The 23,201-nt window shown below is 42.1% G+C and overlaps 1 protein-coding gene across 2 annotated transcripts in view; it reads left to right on the top strand.

The window, feature by feature from the left end:
• The first annotated feature begins 1,156 nt into the window (after window positions 1-1,156).
• THSD1 (thrombospondin type 1 domain containing 1) overlaps window positions 1,157-23,201 on the top strand; it is a 28,410-nt gene continuing 6,365 nt past the window's right edge. Inside the window, exons 1-5 of one of the 2 annotated variants that reach the window (XM_067289664.1) lie at window positions 1,165-1,187; window positions 5,636-5,768; window positions 7,316-7,452; window positions 13,018-13,983; window positions 23,029-23,187. In XM_067289664.1, coding sequence (XP_067145765.1) covers window positions 7,395-7,452; window positions 13,018-13,983; window positions 23,029-23,187 — 1,183 coding nt within the window. In that variant the 5' untranslated portion in view covers window positions 1,165-1,187; window positions 5,636-5,768; window positions 7,316-7,394. Of the gene's footprint in view, window positions 1,188-5,635; window positions 5,769-7,315; window positions 7,453-13,017; window positions 13,984-23,028; window positions 23,188-23,201 lie in introns of both variants that reach the window. The other variant, XM_067289665.1, reaches the window with a different exon arrangement.

Raw genomic sequence — 23,201 nt, 5'->3', positions numbered from 1 at the left:
CCTTTAGCTGGCTGGACATGCGCATGCATGTTCCTTCTCCTCTTAAAAAGGGAATCAAGCAAAATCATACAGACACGAAAAAGACTGAGATAACACCTGAGCTAAAAAACTGTATACATGTCTATTAAAATAAAAGAGGACACTATTGGGAATTTGGATTATTTAAATTAAAATGCTTAAAAGCAGCTTGAAAAATCTTTATGATATATTAATACTTCACTCTCTGCTTTCCAGGATACAATCCCAGTTCCTAAGCAAGTGTTTATCTTGCTTTCCTGAATGTTTTTGACAGTACTCCAGATGGCAGTCTGCCTTTGAAGCTTTAAACACCACGGACCACAGCTAGCATATGGAAAAGATTTTTAGCGCATGTTGATCAAAACAGAGTGAAAGTGGGAGTGGAGGGGACAACGGAGTGGCGGCAGAGCTTGGGAACGTTAGTCTGCTGCTGTATTTCAGTATTTAGGTGAGGCAGAAAGATTCATATTTTTTTGGAAGCTCTATTTGCCTGGCCACAAAGATGACACAAATTAACTTTTAAAGGGTTTTGGTCTGTTCTTAATTTTGGACTCAAAAAGTAGAAAATTACTTCCACTCCTACCTTTATTTCATGCCCACCCTTACTGTAGCTGGCTTGCTGCAAGCTGGAAGGCCCTTTAGCATCATGCCGCTCAATTTAAATGTCCCTTCAAACCCTCTGGCAGCTTTGTGAGCGTGTGGCTACCCACAGCTTATGCATTTAAATCGCAGGGTGCAGGCCAGAGAACTAAACTGAAGAATGCCTTGGGTAAGTGGGCCAGTTTGTTGCACCAAAAACGGATGGGGGAAAAAAAAAATTAAGAGGCCTCTCTGCAGGAGGAGAGTTTTACCCCGGACCCGCGTGTCCCGTCACGGCAGTCTGAGTAACTGCTGGATACAGGCAGCGAGGCCGCCGGGGGCGGGCGGGCCGTGAGGGCGGCGCGGCGCCTCCTCCTCCCGGCGGCGTCTCGCCTCGCCTCGCCTCGGCCCGGCCGCGCCCGCCGCCGCCGCCGCCAGGGCGCGGGCTGCCCCCGCGCGGCGCCCGCCGCCGCCGCCGCCCCGCGCCCCTCGCCGCACCCGCCATTTAACCCGCCGCGCCGCGCCGCGCCGCGGGAACGGAGCCGGAGCCGCCGCAGCCGGAGCCGGAGCCGCCGCCGCCGCCTGCGGAGGTGAGTGAGGCGCCGCTGGGGGGGCGAGCGGGGCGCGGCGGCGGCGGCGGTGGCGGCGGGCTGCGGGTGCGCTGCGCGGGGCGGCGGCGAGGCTGTGCCGCCCTGCGCCTCGCTTGCGGCGGTGCGAACTTTGGGGTGTTTTTTTCTTAGATTAAAAAAAAATATTGCTATCACTCAAGATTCTGTTTTGGTATTTAACCTCGTACCTCTTCTCCTGTGGTCACCTCTCCCTTTGGGGCAGGGACTATCTTGCCCGAGAGCCTAGTCCTCGTTATCGTAGACGTGGAATAACAAAAATATCGGAACAGACCTTAGCGTTTTTCAATGCATTTAGTGATTTCTACTTTATGCCGATCGCTAGAGCAGACAGACGGACACGTTTGAGTATAGGGTAAAATCCCTGGAAAGCCTAGTAAGCTGCTTTCTAGTTCCCTTCCAATACTGATAGGTCGTGATGTTTCGGACCTGCTTCTCAAATGTATTTCTGATTATTTCAGATATGTAGCACATATGGCATACACAGTGATCTTTAAAAAAAAACATCTCAGAAAAGGGGCTCCCACAAAAAATGAACAACACAAAAAACATCTGAAGGAGGAAGAAAAGTGCACTCTCTCTCTGGTGCCATGAGGGGTGGTCTAATGTACTTCGTTCTCCACATCCATTATTTATTATTGTTTGGATGTTCTCCCCAAACCCCTTATACTTAATAAACTTACTCTCGCTGTACATTTTCCAAAGTAAATCTCATCCATATATTCACTCTACTGTGGTCCTTGTGTTTCAAAGGATGTATGTTGCTGGCCAGTTCTTAAATTGCTGAGCTGATATAAATAGGAGCTGCAAAATCTCAGGATTTTGTGAGATCAGACCCCAAATATTGATGAAAATAGGCTTTATCAGCTAGTACATTTTTTTTTCTTGCAGGCAGAAAATCTAGCGCTCTCAGTTTCAGCCTATTGAATTGAGATGCCTAATTTTAATAAAGTCATTATCTGATAACAGTGTAAAACTGTCTGATGTGTAAATAAGGATGAAAGATGCCTTTGAGGATGTCAGCTCTAGCCCCCTGCTGTGGCAGACATCTCATCCTATGCTCTCCTTCCTAAGCGCAGTTCCTCCCTGGAAGGAGCACGTTTCTGGCCCTGACCACTCTGACTGGTCAGCAGTGATTAGACTTTGCTAGGACGTGATGCGCACTTGAGGTAATCCCTCTTTAATGCTGAGCTGGAGGGTTATACGAGGAGTTCGGAAATTCCCAGCAGGTGGGCACACTTCAATAGCTGGCTAATCCTGCGTCGCAGTGAGCGTGTGCTGGTTGAAAATAATTAATCTCTTTCCTGACATACAGATATAATATCTTAAATTTACAGCAGTGTTGCAGATACGGATTTCTTTTTGCTGTTTGTGCTGTTTGGCCACTTCTTCATGGCAAGATGGGCAGCTATTAAGGAAACAGTTTTTCATCTGGGATTTCCCCCCCGCCCCTTACATTCTGGTAACTCTTTGCTCACCTTGGATTTTTATAGGTAACTTGGTTTTTCCGACGGTGTCTGTGGAGCCCGGCTGGTTCCTGGGGGCAGCTGGGGCTCGTGCCGTGCTCGGGGCAGTGCGGGGGACAGGCAGGGCCCCTGCCAGCTCCCAGAGGATAAGCCCTGACCTGCCTCCTGCGTGCCCCTTCCCGAGCCGCCTCCTGCGCCTCGGGGCCGTCCGAGATGGCCGGGCCGGGCCTCTTGCCTATCCCAAAAAGCGGGCGAGCGCCCTCGCAGGGGTTAGGGTGACAGTGGGATCCGTCAAGGTGGCTGCTTAGCTTTGCCTGAACACGGGGCAGGCTCTAGGCAGTGCAGAGGTTTGGGGTTCAGTGTGTTTTATATAAACCCCAGTGCTTTTTCATGGAGTAGCTGATTAGTTCCTGATGGCCCTCTCTTAACTGCAGCCCTAACTTGCCTCTCATCTTCCCTATGAAGAAGGAAGAGTTGCTGAATGCAGAAATATATTGTTGCAGCTGAGGAAGCTAGTCACAAATGGTTATCTGTGCTAAACCAGCTGGCTATAGCCCTTGGATGAGGTGGCTGGCTTGTGAACCGTCATATCTGATCTTTAGACTTCTGGTACTGCTGCGAAAAGTGCTAGAAGACATAAAATCCGATAGGCTTGTGGGTGGGGTTTGTTTGTTTGCTTGTCATTTGTTTATAAAACTTGTGGGGTTTCCAGAATGATCTCGAAACAATTTATGAATTCAAGGTTGTGGAGAAATATGGACAATATTTGAGCAGGTGAATGTATGAGGCTCTAAAAGTCGGTATGTCCCCTATTCTATTACTTTATTTACAAAAAATTATTGTAAATAAAATTGTAAATTGTATCTTTGGTGCTTATATGATTTCTGACACCGTAGTATCTGTAAGCCTCACAGTTTGTAGTGGATTTATCTTCACAATACCCATATCAGACAGTGAAGTAGTATTTCCAGTGGAGAACTATGATATGGAAAAAGCTAAGTGATGTGACCAAGGCCACACAGGAACTCTGTGAACACTGCAGAGCAGTGACTTGAAGTTCTTCTGTGTCTTCTGCATTACACATAAGCCTCTTGGTCTTTGTTTCCTAGGTCCTTTATGGCGTGTCCCTTCCTCATCTGTCATTTCCGATTTACTTCGGAGAGGAAGTCTTCCATTTCCAATCAGCCCATTATACCATCTTTTGGAACAGAAGGCATCTTTTTATGTTGCTGTGCTTCTGCAGCATCTCATAAAATAGAGTCTTAGTCCATGCTAGTCCACTGAAGTAATAAATTTAAAAAGCCAGTTATTCAAAGTCTGACAGGCTTCTCTGTTGGATCATTTTTCATCTCATCGAGTTAATGAACTTGATATAAAAGATCTGAATGGAAACCATTTAAGATACACTGTCTGCCTTGAAAAGCAAAATTTATCTGAGTAGGAGAAGGGGAACAATAATAGAGCAGAAGGCAAAGATGTAGGGAATTTTTAAGAAGAAAAATGAGAAGAATTCCAGGAAGAAGTTGGCTTAGGGAGGAAGACTGAGAGGAGAAGGGAGAAATCTGAACTGAGCGTGCAGGTCAGTGCAATGTATGCACAAAACTGAGACAACGGGAAAGGAGAGGAAGGAAAAGGAGAGAAAATGCAAGGAGAGGAGCATGTGGGGAAGGAGAGGAAAAGGAGAAATATGGAACTAGAAATGGGGGGTTGCAATCCCTTGGTTATACTGTGAATTAGCAATTCTTTCATTACAAGCTGCTCTTTCAATTGAGCTAGCAAAGGCTAAAAACTCGGACAAACTTCATGAATGTGTGTTAATCCTCGCTTTGTTTGAAGGTAGAGCTATACTGCAGCTTGTAGCCTGAACTAGCATTACGCTAGATAAGAGGGCTCTGATAGCAATCCAGGGACAACTGCCTGCTTGCAGAGCATAAATCAGCCCAGGGCTAGACTTTTAGAGGTGCATGGTATAATTAATTGGGAGTTAGCTTTGGTACTGTTTCATATACCCCAGTTTTAGCTTGGGTGTTGCCTGCACTACACTGTGTTGTACACGTCTCCGGTGTCTTTTCTGAAGTGAAGTAAGGCAGATGAAAGGTGAAAGGGAAGAAGGCTTTCTGCTGATTAATGATCTGCATTACTGAGGCACCCAAAGGCCCTGGTGTTAGGCTCTGTCCACAGGTTTGCTTGGAAAGCGTCCCTGTCCTGAAGAGTTTATGCTGTAAGTACAGAGTAGGAGGGATGGAAGGGGAAAGAGAGGAGCAGATTAATGATGCAATTTGCCAACATCATATATCTGACAAAGGCAGAAGTAGGAACAGAAGTCAGGTCTCCTGTGTCTCCCTCCAGTGCCCTGTCTAATGAACCACGCTGTCTTTCCATCTGTCAAGCTGACATGCACAAATTAAAATGTATGGCAACTATCTCAAGAGTATTCTCCCACTCAGTCTTTTTCCTTTCTTCCCTAGGATTTAGTCTTCCTTCGGTATCTTTGTTTCCTTTCTACAGTGTGTCACTCATTAGATAGAGATTAGGATTATTTGAATTTTACCTGTCAGTATGTGACTGTCTAAAAAAATATTTGTAGAAAACATTTGAAAAATATATAGCTAGGAAAACTAGAAATGGAAAGTATCCATTAGATCATTTAGCACACTCATGATTGTTTCCCATAAAACATTTTTTTTTCCTCTTAAATTCAGTGCAGTTTTTAAAAATGCCACATAACTTCTATTATTTTCCTTGAGTGACTATGCTATAGGTCCCATCTATCACATATTTTTTAAAATACTAAACCTGCTTTTTCTTAGTTAGATCACTTTGATTCTTTGTGTGTTTTTTTTTTTTTAAGAAAATGCCCTGATTAATAATTAATGATGACTAATGAAATGAATTAGCAGACTGTCAGTGTACTGAGTCTCTGATACGATATCTTGTCCCTGACAGTAGCCAGTACCATATGCTGCGAGGGAAAGCTCAGGACTACTTGGAATTTGCAATTACGGAGCAATCTGCCCCTGGGAGGAGGTGATTCTTAACCACTCTCTGTTAACAGTCTCCCAATGTCTTGAGGCGTAAGGTTTGTATCCCTGTAATTTACACCATATCAAATGAACTTGTGGGTGTTCTTGGTGTCACTGTCACTATCTAATTCTCTTTTAGAGCCCTGTCAAGCTCATGGGCGAGATGATTATTATTTCCTTCAAATATGTGCAGCTATGTGCAGCTATTACTGTAATGATCTTTACTGATGCCTTGGCAAAGCCATGCAGGCTACTGCTAATCTTTGCTTAGAAACTATCTCTAGCCACTTGAATTATGTGCATAAGAGAATCTGGAGAGAAAATTGGCACAGAGAATACAGGAGGGGATGATAAAACAATTGAAAAAGCTTTTTAAATGATATATCTCCTATATTTTACTCCAACAAGTTTAACAATCTTATTGTTGAAATATCTCATTACTTTTATGATTCCTTGAATGTACCTGATCTGTGTCGTAACTGGTTCTTATATTTTATGTTTATGTTCTGCAGAGGTCATTTCCAACCTCAGATATGCTGTGATTCTGAGTTTTGCACTCTCCTAAGTTATGCCTGCTCCAGTACCAGATTTGTCTCATAAAATTAGTTTGTAAGCTTTATTGAACAAGAACTTTCTTGCATGTTTGAGTGATACTGAGCACAGTAAGGCTCTGGTTTTCTGACACTCCTATACAATACAAATGAGAACAATTCTTATGTTTTGAGAATGGTTCCTTTGGGAAAGGTCTTCTTTTAGATTCTTCCTTACTTCTATTTTTGAAGCAAATTGTTGGTTTTCTGCTATCATTGTGCTTCCAACCTCTTTTATGATTGTTATGAGACTCATAAGGGCTTGTTTAAAGTACATTGAAATAAAATTGTGATTCTTTTAACCTGCCCAATTTGGAGGAAAAATGTGAGGGAAATGCAGTATAAGAAAAACTTTCCGAAAGGATGTAGAGAATATAAACTTAATATGTGGAGGAAACAGAAAGTTAGCACCTTCTCCATCTAATCAGTCTGAATGACATAAAAGGCAACTATAGTTATAGTAAGATTATTAAATATGTTGCTACGCCTGAATAACAGCACAATTTGAGAACCGACATGATATATATATATATATTTTTTTTAACTCGGTCTCTTTCATGCTTGAAAGCAGTTGACAGTAAGTAATATGAATTGTGTAGCAGCAGTAAACCTCCAATATCTACATGTGCTGAGGTCAGAGTGCTTGTGGTACTCTTACTTTTAACCAATACATTTTTTACATTTTCTATAAAATACTTGTTTTTTGCTATCATGAATCTTGATTTTCATGTAAGATATGCACAACATCAGTTACTGCAATGGGAAGGTAAATCACTGTGAGCTATCTTTACTGTTCTGGCTCAGGAGCTGATATTTTAAGAGTGGAAGTTTATTGTACAGTGAACTGTAATTGTACTTAATCAGATCTATTAATACAATGTTAATAATTGTTAGGTAAATAGGAGAAAAAATGTTAATTAACACTGTGGGTGTTTTTACTTATCAGTAAGACATCTACCTTCATGTATTTTTATGAAGCAAAGTCAGCACAGTTGTGACTTTTCATCTTTCAGGTGCTCTTGAAAAGTGCCTGCCCTTTGGAGCTGAAGAAGGACATGAGGAGTAAAAGGACCTGGGATCTCACTGGTCAGAATGAAACAGATGTTGAAAGATTTTTCAAATCTATTATTAGTCGTGCTCTGTGACTATGGTGAGTATTAGATCTATAAAGGGAATACTGAGAGACAGGGTGTTTTTGGATGGTGCTATTACCAGAGATCTGTTGAAACAGGACTGCCAAGGAGGCTGTTTCTGATATGCACAGAGTTGAGTCTAGGTCTTAGGCAAAATATAGGTGGAAAATATGACTTGCATAAACTGCACCTTTGCATCAGAGTGGCAGGAACCTTCCCTGCTGTTAATGTGCTCAAAGAAATAAACATGATAAATGTGGGCATTATTGAGGGACTGGCTGTGTTAGAAGTGGTAACTGGAGCTCTGCCCCCTTGTAAGCCTTGTATTTCATAACATTCATTAAATGCCATGTGACATAGACCATGGGTAAAATGCTGCGGAGCACTAGAGCCTGTTGATATGCGGAAGCTAGTATTCAGTGGGGCAGACATGAATTTTCACCTCCCTGACTCTGTAAGTGGGTACACTTTAGTGGGCACATACAGTCTCTCATTTTAGGATCCTGCTTAGGAGCTGAGGCTCTCTATGCAGTCAGTAGAGAGAGGTGAGAAGTTTCATCTCGCTCAAGTTTAGATGTCTATACTATGGAAGGCGACATCTGAGCTAGGTCATGCTGGACCCCCTTATCATCAATGGAGAGAAACAGATGCTTTTAGTGTGCGACTCACCTGACCTGTTTTAGGTGTCCATACTAGGGTGGGAGGACTGTGCCATACAAGTGCCCATTTTTCTCCATTAACTATACAAGGAGCCTACAGTGGTTAGCTAAGATGTAAGCATCTCCAGTATAGACAACTTCATTTGATTGAGTGAGGCCCCATCCAATGAACCTAAGTTGTCAGCCATGTTCTCTCCTTGGCCCATATGAGAAGCCAAAGGATGGGATTCATATTCATTCAATTTTAGTTGCCTAAAATTAGGCAGCTAGTCTGTGGCAATCAGTTAGTCTCCTTTCAGTAGTCCACACACAAATCGGCACATCTTGAGGGCAACTCAGTCCATCCACAGTCTGAGATGTGTGGGATGAGAAAGCACCTCTTTCTATCAGTACCTAGTTAGGCTAGACATCTAATTTAAGTTAGACAACTATGATAGTTACATGGAGCTGAGGTGCATCCAATGCATGATGTCTGTCTTCTCTAAGAATGTACTAAGTAGAAGGTAGTTTTGAGAAGGGAATTCAGTCCTTATTACATCATGATTTAGAAATTTTGAAGATGGAACTCTTAATTCCTTAATAATTCATATCTTTTTTGAAAATTACACTCCTATTTTAAAAGCAGGTGGTATTCTGACATTTATAATATATTGCCAAACCATGCTAAAGAATTAAGCCTTGCACTGCTGAAATGTTGTCTATAGCATGGAAAAAGACCGTTTAATCCGCAGTTATGGAATGAGCTGTGGTAGCAAGCAGTTCACACACCAAAGGGCTGAAGATATCTTATAGAGGAGAGAAATGGACCAAGAATGTAAGCAATTTGCTCTCCTTATATGTATGAGAAAAATCTGATTTTAGGTAATTACGAATATTGAATATGCTCTGCTATTCATGCCCCCATGGTTGCTCAATTTCCGCACTAGAAGAAGGGATCACTAGAAGGGATAAAGAACATAGAGCTCCAGTCTTTTAGATGAAGTTAAGTCCAATAGAAGTGGAGACATTTGTCTGACCTATTGCCATTTGTTATTTTAGTAAGACAAAGTTAACTAGCCTGGTTAGGAATGCTGCACTGAGTGGGGGACACAGTGAAGGTACATACTGAGTTCACAAGTGAGGTGAATGATTCCAGTATCCCCAAGTTCTTGGTGAGCCAATCCTGTGGGCATGCATGATTGGTTGAGTCACAGGTAAAAGCCATTATTCCTGAACTCTACAGAAGCTAAATCTCCATTGAAAACTATAGGTGCATCATATTTTGCTATATTGCCAACCAAAGAGCAGTCCATAATTCAGAATATAACTTCCAAACTATTTCACTCATCTGCTCTCTGTTTTACACCAAGACTGCACTATAAATGTACCAGTATACCCTGGAAAATTACTGTAAAGCTTAAAAAAAAACCCCTTAACAAACAACAACAAAACAGTATTCTTATTTCTCATCAGTGTTTCTGGTGTGTTTGTTCTTTGTAGCTCTAAGCTACTGGTGGCTCACAAGCCAATGTCACAACCCAAGTTGGCTTAAACACAATTTAGAAATAAATAAATATCAAAATAGCATGCTCAATTAATTCTCCTCACTCTTCAGTGAAAACAAGTTTTTCCTTTTGATCTTTCTGAGAGCGAGGTCTTGCATAGACTCCACTGGCAGATTGTTGGCGCCACAGCCAAACTCCATTCAATGGAAGACCATTGTAATGACAACCAAAAATATACAAATGCGTTGAAAGCTGCCCCTGATCAGCTGTCCAAACAACTGGGACCAAGTTTGTTTGTGATGTGGTCATGTCTGCACAGCAGGCTGAAGGGCAGTTGAAGAAACATACAGCGGAAGCTGGCTACTTCTGACTAGTGACTTTTGGAGCATTGCAGGACACTCTGTGAGCCCCCTATGAGTGCAAAGTTCTTGTGTTATTGCACAAAGATGGGAGAAGAGATGCTGTGAACTGGGGCTGTGTCAGCTGGAGCTCTGCAATGCTGTGAGAGCATCCTCTGTTAATGCTCACTGTTCTCATTTCCCAAGTGATTCGCATTAGGGTTGATGGGAGCTACATGGCAGTTCCCCTGCCTCTCTCCGCTCCTCCCCCACACATACACATTTGTCTTATTTCTTCTGGTATGGTCCAGTCCAAATTAAAAAAAAAAAAAAAAAAGTGCAAGAGAGTAAGGACAGTATAGTAGCAGGTGCAGACATCAATGCTTTTGGTTACTACTGTTTTAGTGGTTTTGCCAAAAAATTAAACCTTGAAGTTGAAATTGTCCATACTAGGTTTTTGCCATGGGCTGATTTCTTTTTTCCTATTAGTATTTCAGATAAGATGGATCTGGCCAGTTCCTTTGCAGAAAAATACATCATTTTGCCTGTGTTAAAAGAAACAAACCCAACTTGCAACCATTTCACTGGGAAACTCTAGCACGCTTTAAGGAACTTTTATTTGTGAGAGTTCATCTTTCTGGTCTGGAATTTGCCTTTTGCTGTCCTTATAAAGATTTGCCCAAACTTGTTCCAGTTCTAAGACCTTGTAGATGAGTTTGTGACTAAGTTCTCTGAAGGGCTGAGCATGCCCCAGCTCCCATGGCTCCTCTTGCCAACCCCGTGCAATACTGTGTTTGCTCCAGCCCAGTGTAGCAGAGTTCCCCCACGTTCGAAACAGCAGGCAGTAGGACTGCTTGTTCTGTGCTTTTTGTTCCCCTCGCTGGCATGCTAGAGGTATGTCAGAAAGGGAGGAACTTGCTGGAATTAAATGCAGGCCGAAGGAACAGGATAAAGTAGAAGAGCTATAGGGAAATAGGTGGGATCAGGGGTTTGGAGTACCAGGGCAATAGGAGGATGGAGTTGAGAAGGTATCCAACAGAGATTGGCAGGGGTGACAGTAGAAGTCGAGGGAGCAGCACTGGGAGATGTGAGCAGGCACAGATGACAGAACCAAAAGATGGGGAGTAAGGAGAATGCAATCCTGGGCAAATCATACAGAGCTGTATTTTACAGGTGTTCAGAGTTTGTTTCCCGCTGTCTGCATGTCCAAGTTGAGATCAGGTTTGCTGGGATGCCATGTGCTCACTGCAACTGGGATCAATGGGAGCCAGCTTTGGATGTCTAAAGGATTGTTGCCTTTGAAAATCAGGTCCTAGGTTTCTTAAACAGGGCATCCAGAATTAGTTGATACTTGACAGTTTTCGCCTTTATGTCTGTGCCTTAGTTCCTAACACACTAAAAAGAATAGTGTCATCCCCTCATCTTTCAGGGACTTTGCAAGGATAAACTTATTAATATTTCTAATGCACTAATAATGATCTATGATAAGAGCACAATAGAAAAGTCCATAGGGGAAATGAATAATTCTGTATTATCAGAATGGATTTTGGATGGTGTGTAGTCAATAATACATGGGACCACCCATGGAAGAATGAGAATCAAAGAGCCCCCTGGTAGAAAGTACCATCCATCTGCCAAATGAAGCAGAATCTTGTGGAAGAAATGGTACTAAATCATGCAAATTAAAGACTGAGTTATAATACATATATATAAGATATATGCATGATTCATAAACAGAAGGCTGTGCATGCAACATTCAGACGTTATGGATGTGGTTAGAGCTAGTTACCTTAGGCACTTGTTGTAGTTGATGAAGAGCAATAGGCTCTTCTAGTGTACACTGCACCTCACCCTGATGTAAATGTGTACAGCTGGTCAGATGAATTGTTTCCTGAAAATGTTTCCTACTGGCAAGAAAGTGAATCCAAGGTGACTAACTCAGATAGGAGCTTACAGTGGTAGGTGTCTAATATTATGTGCGATAAGTCTTACTACTCCTGATTGCTGAGTGCTTGTCTTGGCAATCTCCGTGTTTTTTCAGTAAAGCCTTCTTTGAGGCTTAAAGTATGTGTAGCAGATTTAATAAGTCAAAGTACTGTTAGTTGATACTACTTATGAACAGATGACTTTGAGGTTTTATACTTCTATAGCACTTTTCATCCAAGACTCAGAAACCTTTTCCTGGACAAATAATTAAATATAGAGGTCTCACAGCACATTTCATATCTGGAATAGATGTACGCCATTCCTATTTTTCGGATAATCTTTCTATGTCTGAAATCCTTAAGTTCCAAGCAATGCAGAAAAACTAGCTGAGCTGAGAACCGAAATGTGATCTTCCCAATGCAGTGCTTTAGATACCATCTATCCCCACTAGTTACAGCATGTCTCAGGATAATTTGGCAACTTGCACAAACATGGACATGCCAGAAATGAATTTTAAAAGACTGTCCCATTTATAATGAAATGATGTCATTTAGACATGTTGCACCACATCTGAGACAAGAAAAGTGCTGCAATCACCATCACTGTTATTTTCAGCTCTTTCACTCAAGTGTCTCTGTGATGCAAATGAGCAAAATGAAAGATTCATAAGACAGAGCAAGAGAAGAGGCTTCAAAAACATCAGCAGGCTTCCTATTTTATTTAATTTGAGGGACATTTTTCATGTTTCTGCATTAAGAAACTACTGTCCTTTTTGCTGAATTACAGCTAAAGTAAGTGGAACAACAGCTGGCCGCTGTGAAGTGGACTTTAAGAATCTGTCAAGTTAAAGAAATTGAGAATTTTCATGGCTTATCCCTAGAAATTAATTTTTATGTGGAATTTTTTTTTTGGAAACCCTCTTATTTTTAACCCTCCTGTACATGTTATTACTGCAGTGGGCTTTGAGCTGTTCCAAACAGCGTCCTTTCAAAAACAAGACATGGTGAACTTTAATTGGTATAGCTAGGACCTGTGAACTGATTTGCTTACTTTAAAAAGTTTGAGAGCCATTTATATATACCCACTTTATAAATCTTTATTTTCTTCCATAAATTCCATAAACAATCAGTTGTTTCTTTGTTTTTTAATACTGTTGTGAAATGGTTTTCTTTCAGTTCTTGGTGAAGTGGAATACCTCCTCTTGGAGCAACCAGGTCATGTAGCCTTCAGCAATGACACAGTCTCTGTGGAATATCAGTACTATGATGGTGGTAATGTGACAGCAGAGAATATATCCATCCTATTGCTGGATGTGAGTACCAACCAGATCATTGCAAGAAAACAGCTTCCAGCAAATCAGTCACACGGGATGGTAGAGTTTAAGTGTTTCTACTTCAAGAGCGCTGGGGACTTTTGGTTCAGAATGGTCTCTCCAAGCAATAACAGTAGTGATGTACACTGGAGTGGAAGAAGAACGCCCCTCCTCCATGTGGAATGGCCTGTATTTCACATTGATTTGAACAAGACCTCAGAGGTGCTTGGAAGCTCCTTTCAGGTTGGACTTTTCACAAATGAACAGTTGTGTGCCATGAATGAGACGGTAGTTTCACTGGATGTGATATTCACCAACACCCTTTATGAACTAGGAAAACTAAGCTCTGATGAGACGCTGGGCATTAGAACTAGAAAAGGAATCTTGCTCTCTAGATCCCAGTGGGTAGAGTTTGATTGCCCACCTATAGGTCAAGAAACGTATATCACTGTGTTACTGAGATCACTAGAAACACATTCAGTCATTGCCTCCATGGGACCTATAGACCTCCTGCACAAATTTGGATACAGACTGGTTGTGGCACCAGAAGCAACGTGCAAAACTTTGGTTCAGGTCTTTGTGGTCTCCCCACCATGCACTTCTACCAGTGGAAAGATTGTTGTCTATAAAGAGGCTCTCAAGCATCCTAGTCAAAGAACAGCTTGGCTGTATGAAAACACCATTCACCCAGGAGACAACAGGACAGAATTTAACTGCACTTTGTTTGATGTGGGGAAGAACAAGTACTGCTTTGACCTCTTTAATTTCTCAAACCGAAGCCATTTCTCAACAAGAGTTAAGGAGTGTATGATGATCCAAAGGAATATGGGTTTGTACTGATGTTTGTCCTGTTTTAGTAGAAATCAGCACCCTTCTGAACCAACATGGGTAAAGATAAATTAATATGATTATGATGTCTTCTAATCAGTAGCTTCTTTTTTGGGTCTCCTACACCAGACAAAATAATTGTAATGACTTATACAGATGGCGATAAAATGGAGTAGACTGTTAAGGAGAGGGATACATAAGGTAGTAAACTATAGTAGTTTAAAATTACACTAAGTTAATGCTAAGTACCAGCTAGAACCTTTGGGGCATTTTAAAAGATTTATGTATCTAGTCCCAGTAAAACTGAAACTTGGCTTTCTTAGTGACATGAGAAGCTACTACAGTAGATCTGACCTATTGGAAACACTAGGGTAGGATTAATCTTACCTACATTTAAGCATCAAAAAGCCATATTTTTAACCTTAAGTAGTTGTCTAGTTATTCTTTTAGTCAAAAGAGAGAGAGAAACATCTCAGAAGGGTGATTCATCCCATCCTAAGATAGATGTATAAGCTAGGTGAGCTAAATCCTTGTCTAGGTGTCTTCTCTCCATTATTTATTGTAGGAATTCAGAAGTCTACCTGTTAGAGATATAAATTTTGATTAGATTAATCAGGATTTGGCCATTGTGAAAAGACACTCTTGTGTCACTTGGACAGCTTGCGAGTTTTTCCATCAGCCTTTAAGGCCATGTTTCTACTACTGTTTAAGACAGACCACAGTCCATTTTCTGACCCATGAGGCTGCCTGCCAGGTCATGAGTTTATGAGCTACTGAAGCAAGTCCAGCAAAGGGCTACTAAGATGATTAAGGGATTAGAGCATCTCCCATGTGAGGAAAGGCTGAGAGAGCTGGGACTGTTCAGCCTGGAGAAGAAAAGACTGAGGGGGGATTTATCAATGTGTATAAATACCTGAAGGGGGGTGTAAAGAGGATGGGGCCAGGCTCTTTTCAGGGGTGCCAGTGACAGGACAAGAGGCAAGGGGCACAAACTGAAACACAGGAAGCTCCGTCTGAACATGAGGAAAAACTTCTTTCCTGTGAGGGTGACAGAGCACTGAAACAGGTTGCCCAGAGAGGTTGTGGAGTCTCCATCCTTGGAAATATTCAAAAGCCGTCTGGACACGGTCCCAGGCAACCTGCTGTAGGTGACCCTGCTTGAGCAGGGGAGTTGGACTAGATGATCTCCAGAGGTCCCTTCCACCCTCAACCGTTCCGTGATTCTATGAGTCACTTCCATACCGCTAAATTCTTCTCCTCATAGAAAAGATTAGCTTCATACCTATTGCCAACTGGAGACAGTTCATGGCCCATACGGTCCCTTGGGACTGGGCATGCTCTGGGAGACTGCTGTTTGGCAGACACCAAAACCATGTCCAGGAGTATGAATGATCACAGTTAAGGAGTAGGAGTGATCACAAGACAGAGCTTGAGCCCATTCCTTGGTCCTGTTTAAGGAACATCTATACATTCTGTTTATATCTGTACATCTTATATAGCGTTGCCTCAGAAACTATGAGAGATGGCAGTTCAAGGTTCAGCAGAAGCTAAAAATCACAGTAGCATAGTGGAGGAAGGAGGTGAGCCATCTCTCCTTCTCATCCCTGAACTGTGTTAAGCAACCAGTTGTGGTCGGCTAGGGATGGTCTGCACGTGAATGAGGGGATTGGGTTTGGGTTAGGTTGTGCTGCCTACACCCTGGAATGGAAAACTAAATGCTCTCAAGTTTTGGAGCAGGCTCGTATTCATTGGTAATGTGTTAGTCTTTCCCACGTGCACACTTCACCAGGAGTTTGGGCTGAAAGGTTTGAAATGCGACCCATGCTTTGCTGTGACAGTCTCTTAGAGGGGTGCTTCATTGTTTCTGCTTTTTTGTATGCTGCAGGGACAGAACTGACATGTTAGAGCTGAACACTGCTATAGAGCCTTTCCCCTTCCTCCTGCGCCAAAACTCAGGCTCAGGTGTGTGCCCTAGCTGTATGCCAATCCCATGTCAGGAAGAGACCTTGATATACATCATTGGTCTCTCTGAAAAGGAAATGCAGGTACTCAAGCAAAAAAAGAGTCATTGCACTTTCTGGGTAGGTGTCTGAGTGGGACAGTCGGGAAACCAAGAATATAGGACATGCTCCATAGTACACAATCAAGACACAGCCTACCTTAATTATGTTTCTAGTGCCATGCTGTTTTACTTTATACTATTGCAGAAATTCTAAAACTGTTAGATCTTTAATTGACACTCTAAACTAGAAATGACCTCTATTTTCACCACATGCCAAACTCAGTATATAGTTCATTTCATTAGCTTAACTTTCCATCTGTATTCTCTGTTGGCACTCTCTCTCTTTCTTTGGCACAAGTAAGCCCATTTAAAAATGAAACATATTATTTTCTTAATCAAGATAATTTTCCTGAAGCAGAAAGGAAGAGAGAATTCTAATCTCTCTCTGTGCCTGGGTGGCATATGTGTTACACTGATTCAATCTAGCTAATTATCCTGACAGATGAATACCTAGGATATGACATAGATATGTTTCTGTGCCCAGTATTTGACTGTTTTAATTGATAAGATCCACCTTAAGCAATGACTCCCTGCAATTTGCTTTGTCCTGTTTGGTTCCACAACAGTACCAAATTTACAACTGCAGTTGAAAAAATCGGGTTACATGTGTGAAAAATGGCTTTAAGTCAATAGCTGACAAGTTGGAAGTGTCAAATCTACAAAGCCGATGAAAGCAAAACCACACAGCATAACTGTAAATAAAATGTCAACCTGAAATTAATTAGACTGCAGCACATTTGACTGTGTGTCTGTACGTGCAAGGCTTCAAAGCCCAAAGGCAGCATTTGAAAGGAATAGGGCATTCTGGGAGGGGTGCATCAGCCTGAAGCCACAAGAGGCAGCGTGAACCTTCACTGCCTTGGTGGCCCGCCGTTTGCTGGCTTCTTCATAAAGACCCTCTCCTGAGCTTCTCACCCTGCTGCAGGACACCATGCTGACCATTCGTTCTGAGACTGTGCACATAGACCTTGGCCCCTGATAGCTATTTGTGTAGTAAATGCTGCTGCGGCACAAAAAGCATCTCTTCTTAAATCACTTATTTTCTGCTTTGGACCTCCTAGACTTACTCAGATTAAGGGCAGGAGAGGTGATTACATCATTTAGTCTGGGCCCTGTGCAGCATGGACCATCACTATTCACCCAGTCACCCTGGTGTTGAGCCCCACAGTTAGTCTTTGCGTTCGACTACAGCTTATCTTCCAGAGAGGTATCCTTCTTTTGTTGAAGAGACCATAAAACTGAGAACCTTCTGGTAATTTCTCTCAATACTGTGCTCTGATAAAGAAAAGGAAAGCGTGTGTTATTTATAACAAAAAATCGTCTAGCTTCATCCTCTAGTGATTGGCTTGTATCCTGCTGCTCTCTGCTAGATGAGACAGCTTTTCATACCCAGTGTCTTCCCCGCGTGAAGGCGCTTGTACGTCCAAATTGTATCAGTCCTTCCAGATAATCTCAGTGTTCTTTTTAATAAACTGAAAAGACTTAGTCTTTGTTGGAAAGTGTTTTCTTTAGGATTTGATTAGCTTTCTGGCTCTTTTCTGCTTGCTTTCCACTTTTTAACAATCCTTTTTTTTGACAACTGGACACCAGCTTTGGGTGCAGTGTTCTGATGTCCTTCTCATCGATGCCATCTGAGCAGTAGCACTCTCCTTACTCCTACTTACTGCTCCTCTGCTCATAGTTCCACAGATTGCATTAGTTCATTTCACCACAGCTTTTTACCCTGTGAACTCCTCTTAAGCTGCTTTTACATATGACCTTCGAGTGTTCAGTCTACCATTCTGCAAGTCTAATTTCTGTTCCTCCTTCTTGTCTGTGTAATTTTGCATTTTGATGATATACAGTCTACTTTGCTTTGTCTTGACTTGCCAAGTAACCTACATTGCTCCGTACAATTGCACTGCTTATGTCATCGCAGTAGTGGCATATTTTCTCAATAACGATCTTGTATTTACTTTCTTGTCACTGAGGCAAACATTGTATAGCATTAAGCCTAGTACTGATCCCCTTGGAATCTCTCCAAATGCATCTCCACTCAGTGGTGATTTTCTGTTGACAATTACATATCAAATCTGTCACTCAGCCAGTTCTTATTCCATTTAGCATATGCTCTATTATTATGATACAATGATATCGTCTTGTAAAAGATTAACGCTCCTAAATCATTAAAATTATCTTCATCCAAACCACAGAGGATGAGATAAAGTTTATTTTACAACAGCCATTTTTCATCACATATATTTATGACCCTTTATCAATCCTACTTTTTATTCTTCATTCCCGACATGTTTAGTACAGCCTGTGGAAAAGGAATCTCTTTTGTGTCTTGAGTAGGAAGTAGAAAGCTCCTGATAACCCTGAACAAGCTAGAATGCCAGCTCTTCCAGCAGAGGCTATCAGCTTCAAAACAAGTGTTGCAAAAAAGCCTGTGCTTTTTAAGACTGTGAATATATCTATTAAATGTGAGGAATATATATATTAAATGTGAGCCAACACTTGTGCAGCTCTCTGTAGACTCCAGCTGGAGAACCTGTGAAAAAATAACAGAGATGTGAGTCACTTCATTCATCTCAGTGGGGTGTTAACTGTTTCATGCAGATGATTTAGAGAGAATCATGCAGCTATTTTTTGCTCTATGTTTGACTGGATTATTTGAATGTCTGAGATAAAAAACTCTGTTAGATCATTTTATCCAGCACTAGGACTGCTGGAAGCTCATTCTTTTCAACACATTATCCTGTGCTTTCTTCAACTGAGATTTGAATATCCCCAGCAGTGAGACTTCTGCTTTCCTTAGGAAGATATTCCACCTCTAGCCGATATCCTGTGGGAAACATTAGGGATAACTCTGATGAAATTAATCGTTAGTGCTATGGCATATAAATGGACATATTTTTCTGTTATTTCAAGTGTTAATTAACTTTATTTTACAGCTCTTAGTTATGATCTGGAGACTAATTTTGACCTTGGTATAACACCCAGTGAAGTCTATTGCACTTGCTTACAGCAGGGCTGAGTTACCTCCTCTCTGTGACTTTTATAGGTATCAAAAAAGAGCTATAGGACAGGGCAACAGGACAAAAGGAAGGGAGAGGAAGAGGAAAGTAGGAGAGAGCCCTTCTGAGGAGAGAACTAGTCAATAGAGGAAGGAAGGACTAAGTGGAGTATCTAGAGGAAAGGCAGGAATCTAAGCCTTCCATCAAATTCTTGCTCCCTGAATAGCATTGTATGATTCAGACCTGCCTATTATCTGTAGGAAAATCTGGGAACCAATTAGTCCTAGTGCCTGAATCCATATCTGGCTTGCATTTGTTTAAAAACAGACTGATGCGAAGAATCTGTGTCTACCAGCCCTAGTTTGTAGCCCAGTTCTGCTTCGCTTACAGCAGTGAATTCTTAATCTCTACATCCCCAGCATTTTAAATATATATCTAGTGTTATGGACTCACTGGGACTTGTTTTAGCTTGTGAAAGGATTTGTAGACTGTGTTCCTGCATGTCTTAAAGGTGCCCATTTGTGGAGAAAAGACTGTGAGTTGCCCAGGGAGAGTCTAGGTTTTTTTCTTTGAAAGGGATCCTAGTCCTTTCATTGTCCAAACTAGTAACCTGTTGGAGCATGCCACCATTTCAGTGCTCCCAGGCTTATTTTCCATGGAAACGGGGAAAAACAGGATGAGTGAGAAGGATGGTCTTATCCAAACACCAATGCAATGTATGTACACCCAGTCTCAGCACCTAGGAACTGATCACAAGTTCCACAAATAGCCTGCAATCCTCCAGGCTGCAGTAGGAGTTTACAGGAGCAGCCTGAAAATTATTAGTGATCTCATTCCTTACTAGTGGTCTTGTTGAAGTGCTCGGGGCTGTCACCTGCATCAGACTGGAAGAGTAAGGCTGAGTGTCCCTCACTGACTGTGGTACAGGATAGCTCTGCATGCTCTAGTTCTTACCAAGTGAGAAGGAAACATAGAAAATTGAGGGGAGATACCATGCAGAGTGACAATTAACACAGTTAATTGCATTTATCTTTCATGTTGGCAGAACTGCCAACTGTCAAATATTTCAAGCTAACTCATCAGTTAGAGTCTGCGTGTTGACAATAGATTCCTCAATTGTATATGAAAAATTTCACACTTAATAGTGCTAGTTTGCAGTACATACCTTCTGTTTTTTCCCCCGGCACTTTGGATCTGTTTGTCTTAAATGGAGGTTAATTATTTCGTTTCCTTGGGGGAGAATAAACTGTGTTTTATTTTCTTCTACGCTTTGGTAATTGCAGGAGGTTGCAGAGCAAGTTGCAGGAGTTTAAATCTCCATCTTTCACAGGAGCTGGAGAATTTCCCACTCTCCTGCTGTTTAAGGCCCTCATTCTTAGCCCCAAAGCTATGAATGCCAAGTGTTTTTGGTAAGGAACTCTGTGGCCTCAGCTGAAGCTGAAGTCAGTGAAAAGTGCCCCAAAGCAATGGGCATATCATAGGTCTGATGTCAAGATTAGAAAATTACTCATCCTAAATATTGTTATACGTTGAAGCCCCCGGGCATGAATGCAGAGGTGGTTGAGCACCCTCCGCTATCACCAAAGTGAATAGCACTAGAGGCATTCAGCACCTTGCTGGATCTGGCCCTATATCTGACTGTAATTAACAGAAGTTAAAACAAGTGGGGAATGTGGAGATACATGAATGAGCTAGTGCATGCACTGGAAGTTGCAGCAGAGACTAAATTACCCAGCTGCTCAAAGTAGATTAGTCTACATGGAGGTCTATGCTTCCTCAGCTAGCCTACCTCCCACTGCCAGGGGACTCTGCCGGTGGTGGGTGACACTGTTGGAGTCTTTCATGATACTGAGATCAAGAAAAGTGTCATGATACTCCCAAGTATTGTGATACTGTGAAAACTTTTGGAAGAGGGATCAGCAGGCCCTTGAGGTGCTACTGGTTCTGATTACTTTTCTTGCTGCCCTCACTAATAACTCTGCTCACTGGCTGATGTGATCTTGCAGTGGTCCAGGATCCATGCCCTTGAGAGACTCCTTCTTCACCCCATGCTGTAAAGGCCTCCCTGCCCCCCAGAACTGTTCACTAGTTCCCCCCCTCCTTGGCATCCTCTGGCCTCTGCTTCTGCCTGACGCCATGCACCATCTGGTCCGGCTCTCTTCCATACTTTGCTGGGAACTGGCGTGGCTGCAAGTGGGAGAATGGGTGTGAAAGCTCAGCCTGCCTCCAGGCTCCTCTCCGCTGTGCAGGTGGCTGCAGGAGGTGCAGGAGGAACAGGCAGCACACAGTGGGCTGGACGAGCCAGAGCGCAAAGTGAAACGTAGCCTCGGAGCCCGGGTAGCTCGATATTGCTGTAGAGTCAGGGTCAAATAGCCACTGAGGTCACTTGGTATTGCATGAGCTTAACACTGCATTGCTGCTGGGGTCTTGCCGTGTCCATCTGTCCTCTGCATTAGGCCAGGCAGACATACTCAGACACGTGTGCACACAGACCTGCATGAACATGTGCCCACACACATTTTACAGCAGTGGTTGATTGTACAAGTGTAAGCTAAAAAGCTCCGGGCCCCATCCTGCAGTGCACATGAGTAACTGTACACAAGAGCAGCCCCACTGGTTCTGTGGCACTGTTCATATAGAAACAGTATGCATACTGGCATGCTAACAAAAATTTGTAGGACAGGACCCAAAGCAGTTAAAATTTCATATTTATTAAAACGCAGCTGCATTTGTTTTTGTTAGAGACTTTAAAAATGGTAACATACTATGAGCAATACAGCAGCCGATATAACATGAAATCATAAAGCCATTTCCAGTCATGAAACACTATCTAGTCCTTTAACATTGTAAATTGTTCACTGATCAGGCACTCTGTGGTATGCTAGCAGCAAAACAAGCATGTAATAAAATCATATGTCATGACCTGTGTTGGCAGTAGCAATACCATAAACTATTAAAAAGAGCAAGCTTTAACAAATCTAATTTACTTTTTATTATTTATCTGATTTTTCTGTTTTATTTGTGAGCAGTTAAATGGAGTAATCAAGTCTATTGTTTTTATTTCTGATACATTTCAAAGCCAGACCATTGAAGTCAACCGACCCATAGGACAGTTCCCTGGATATCTGTTCCACATGGCTCTGTCTCTCTCAAGATTGCCCCTAGACTTTGTTTTGGGATTTAAAATAATAGTCTTACTTCAGTGTTACAGCTTTCAACTATTGGCAGAAATGGTCCCTTTCTGTCTCTAGGTTCTCACTGCTGTAAAGTTTGAGTGTTGAACACTGGATGAGGATGTTATCTAAGCAAAAAACTGGATTTCATTACTCTAAAGAATGATAATATTTGAGTTAACATTAAAACCTGAGCCTGCCTCCACTTTAAATAAATAAATAAACCTTCAAAATTTCATCTTGAGTTAATTGCCTTACCATAAGCAATAAAACAATAGGGACCTATAAGCTGTCAAATAAATGGTTCAATAACACATTTGTGTGCTAAGAAGATAATAAGAGGAAAAACAATATTGCCTTTTCCTTAGGCCTTGTAGGCTTATCCTCCTTTCATGATTATATAAATCAGGAGTAACTACACTTAAATCAATGAAGTTATGCTGTTGTAAAAACAGTATTTGTCAGGTGGGAATTGGAATCTATGAATATATAAATTACTAAGCTGTTAAAAAGATTTGTGGGTTAATTTCCATTTACTGTTGTTCAAGGCAGATCCTGCTGGGTTCAGTTAACTGACCACTGTGGTGTGGCTGGCACTGGAGCGAAGAACGGGAAAAAAGGGGGAGCTTTGCCCCAGACTCTAATGGGTACAGGAGCATGTCCCCGGACATTACTTGTTTTTTGATGTTGCAGTTTGCATTGTTTGGCTATTTATTGCTATTTTTCTTAAATAAGAGAAGACAGTTAAATGCTTTTGTCTTTAGAGATAATGAAGCAGACGTGTTCCTCATTGCTGTGAGCTTATGTATTTACAGAAACGTGGAGCCTGTGGCAGCCCTGGAGCCCATGCAGCGTGACCTGTGGAGACGGCGTCCGGGAGCGCTTCCGAGAATGTCTCACCTCGTTGCCAGCAAAACCAGGCTGCGTTGGATCACCAAAGGAGATTTCCTTATGTTCACTGGAGGAGTGTTTGTGTATGTAGCTCTAC

The sequence above is a fragment of the Apteryx mantelli genome, chromosome 1, assembly GCF_036417845.1.
Source record: "Apteryx mantelli isolate bAptMan1 chromosome 1, bAptMan1.hap1, whole genome shotgun sequence".
Classification (NCBI taxonomy): Eukaryota; Metazoa; Chordata; class Aves; order Apterygiformes; family Apterygidae; genus Apteryx; species Apteryx mantelli.
This window is presented reverse-complemented; position numbering and strand designations above follow the sequence as displayed.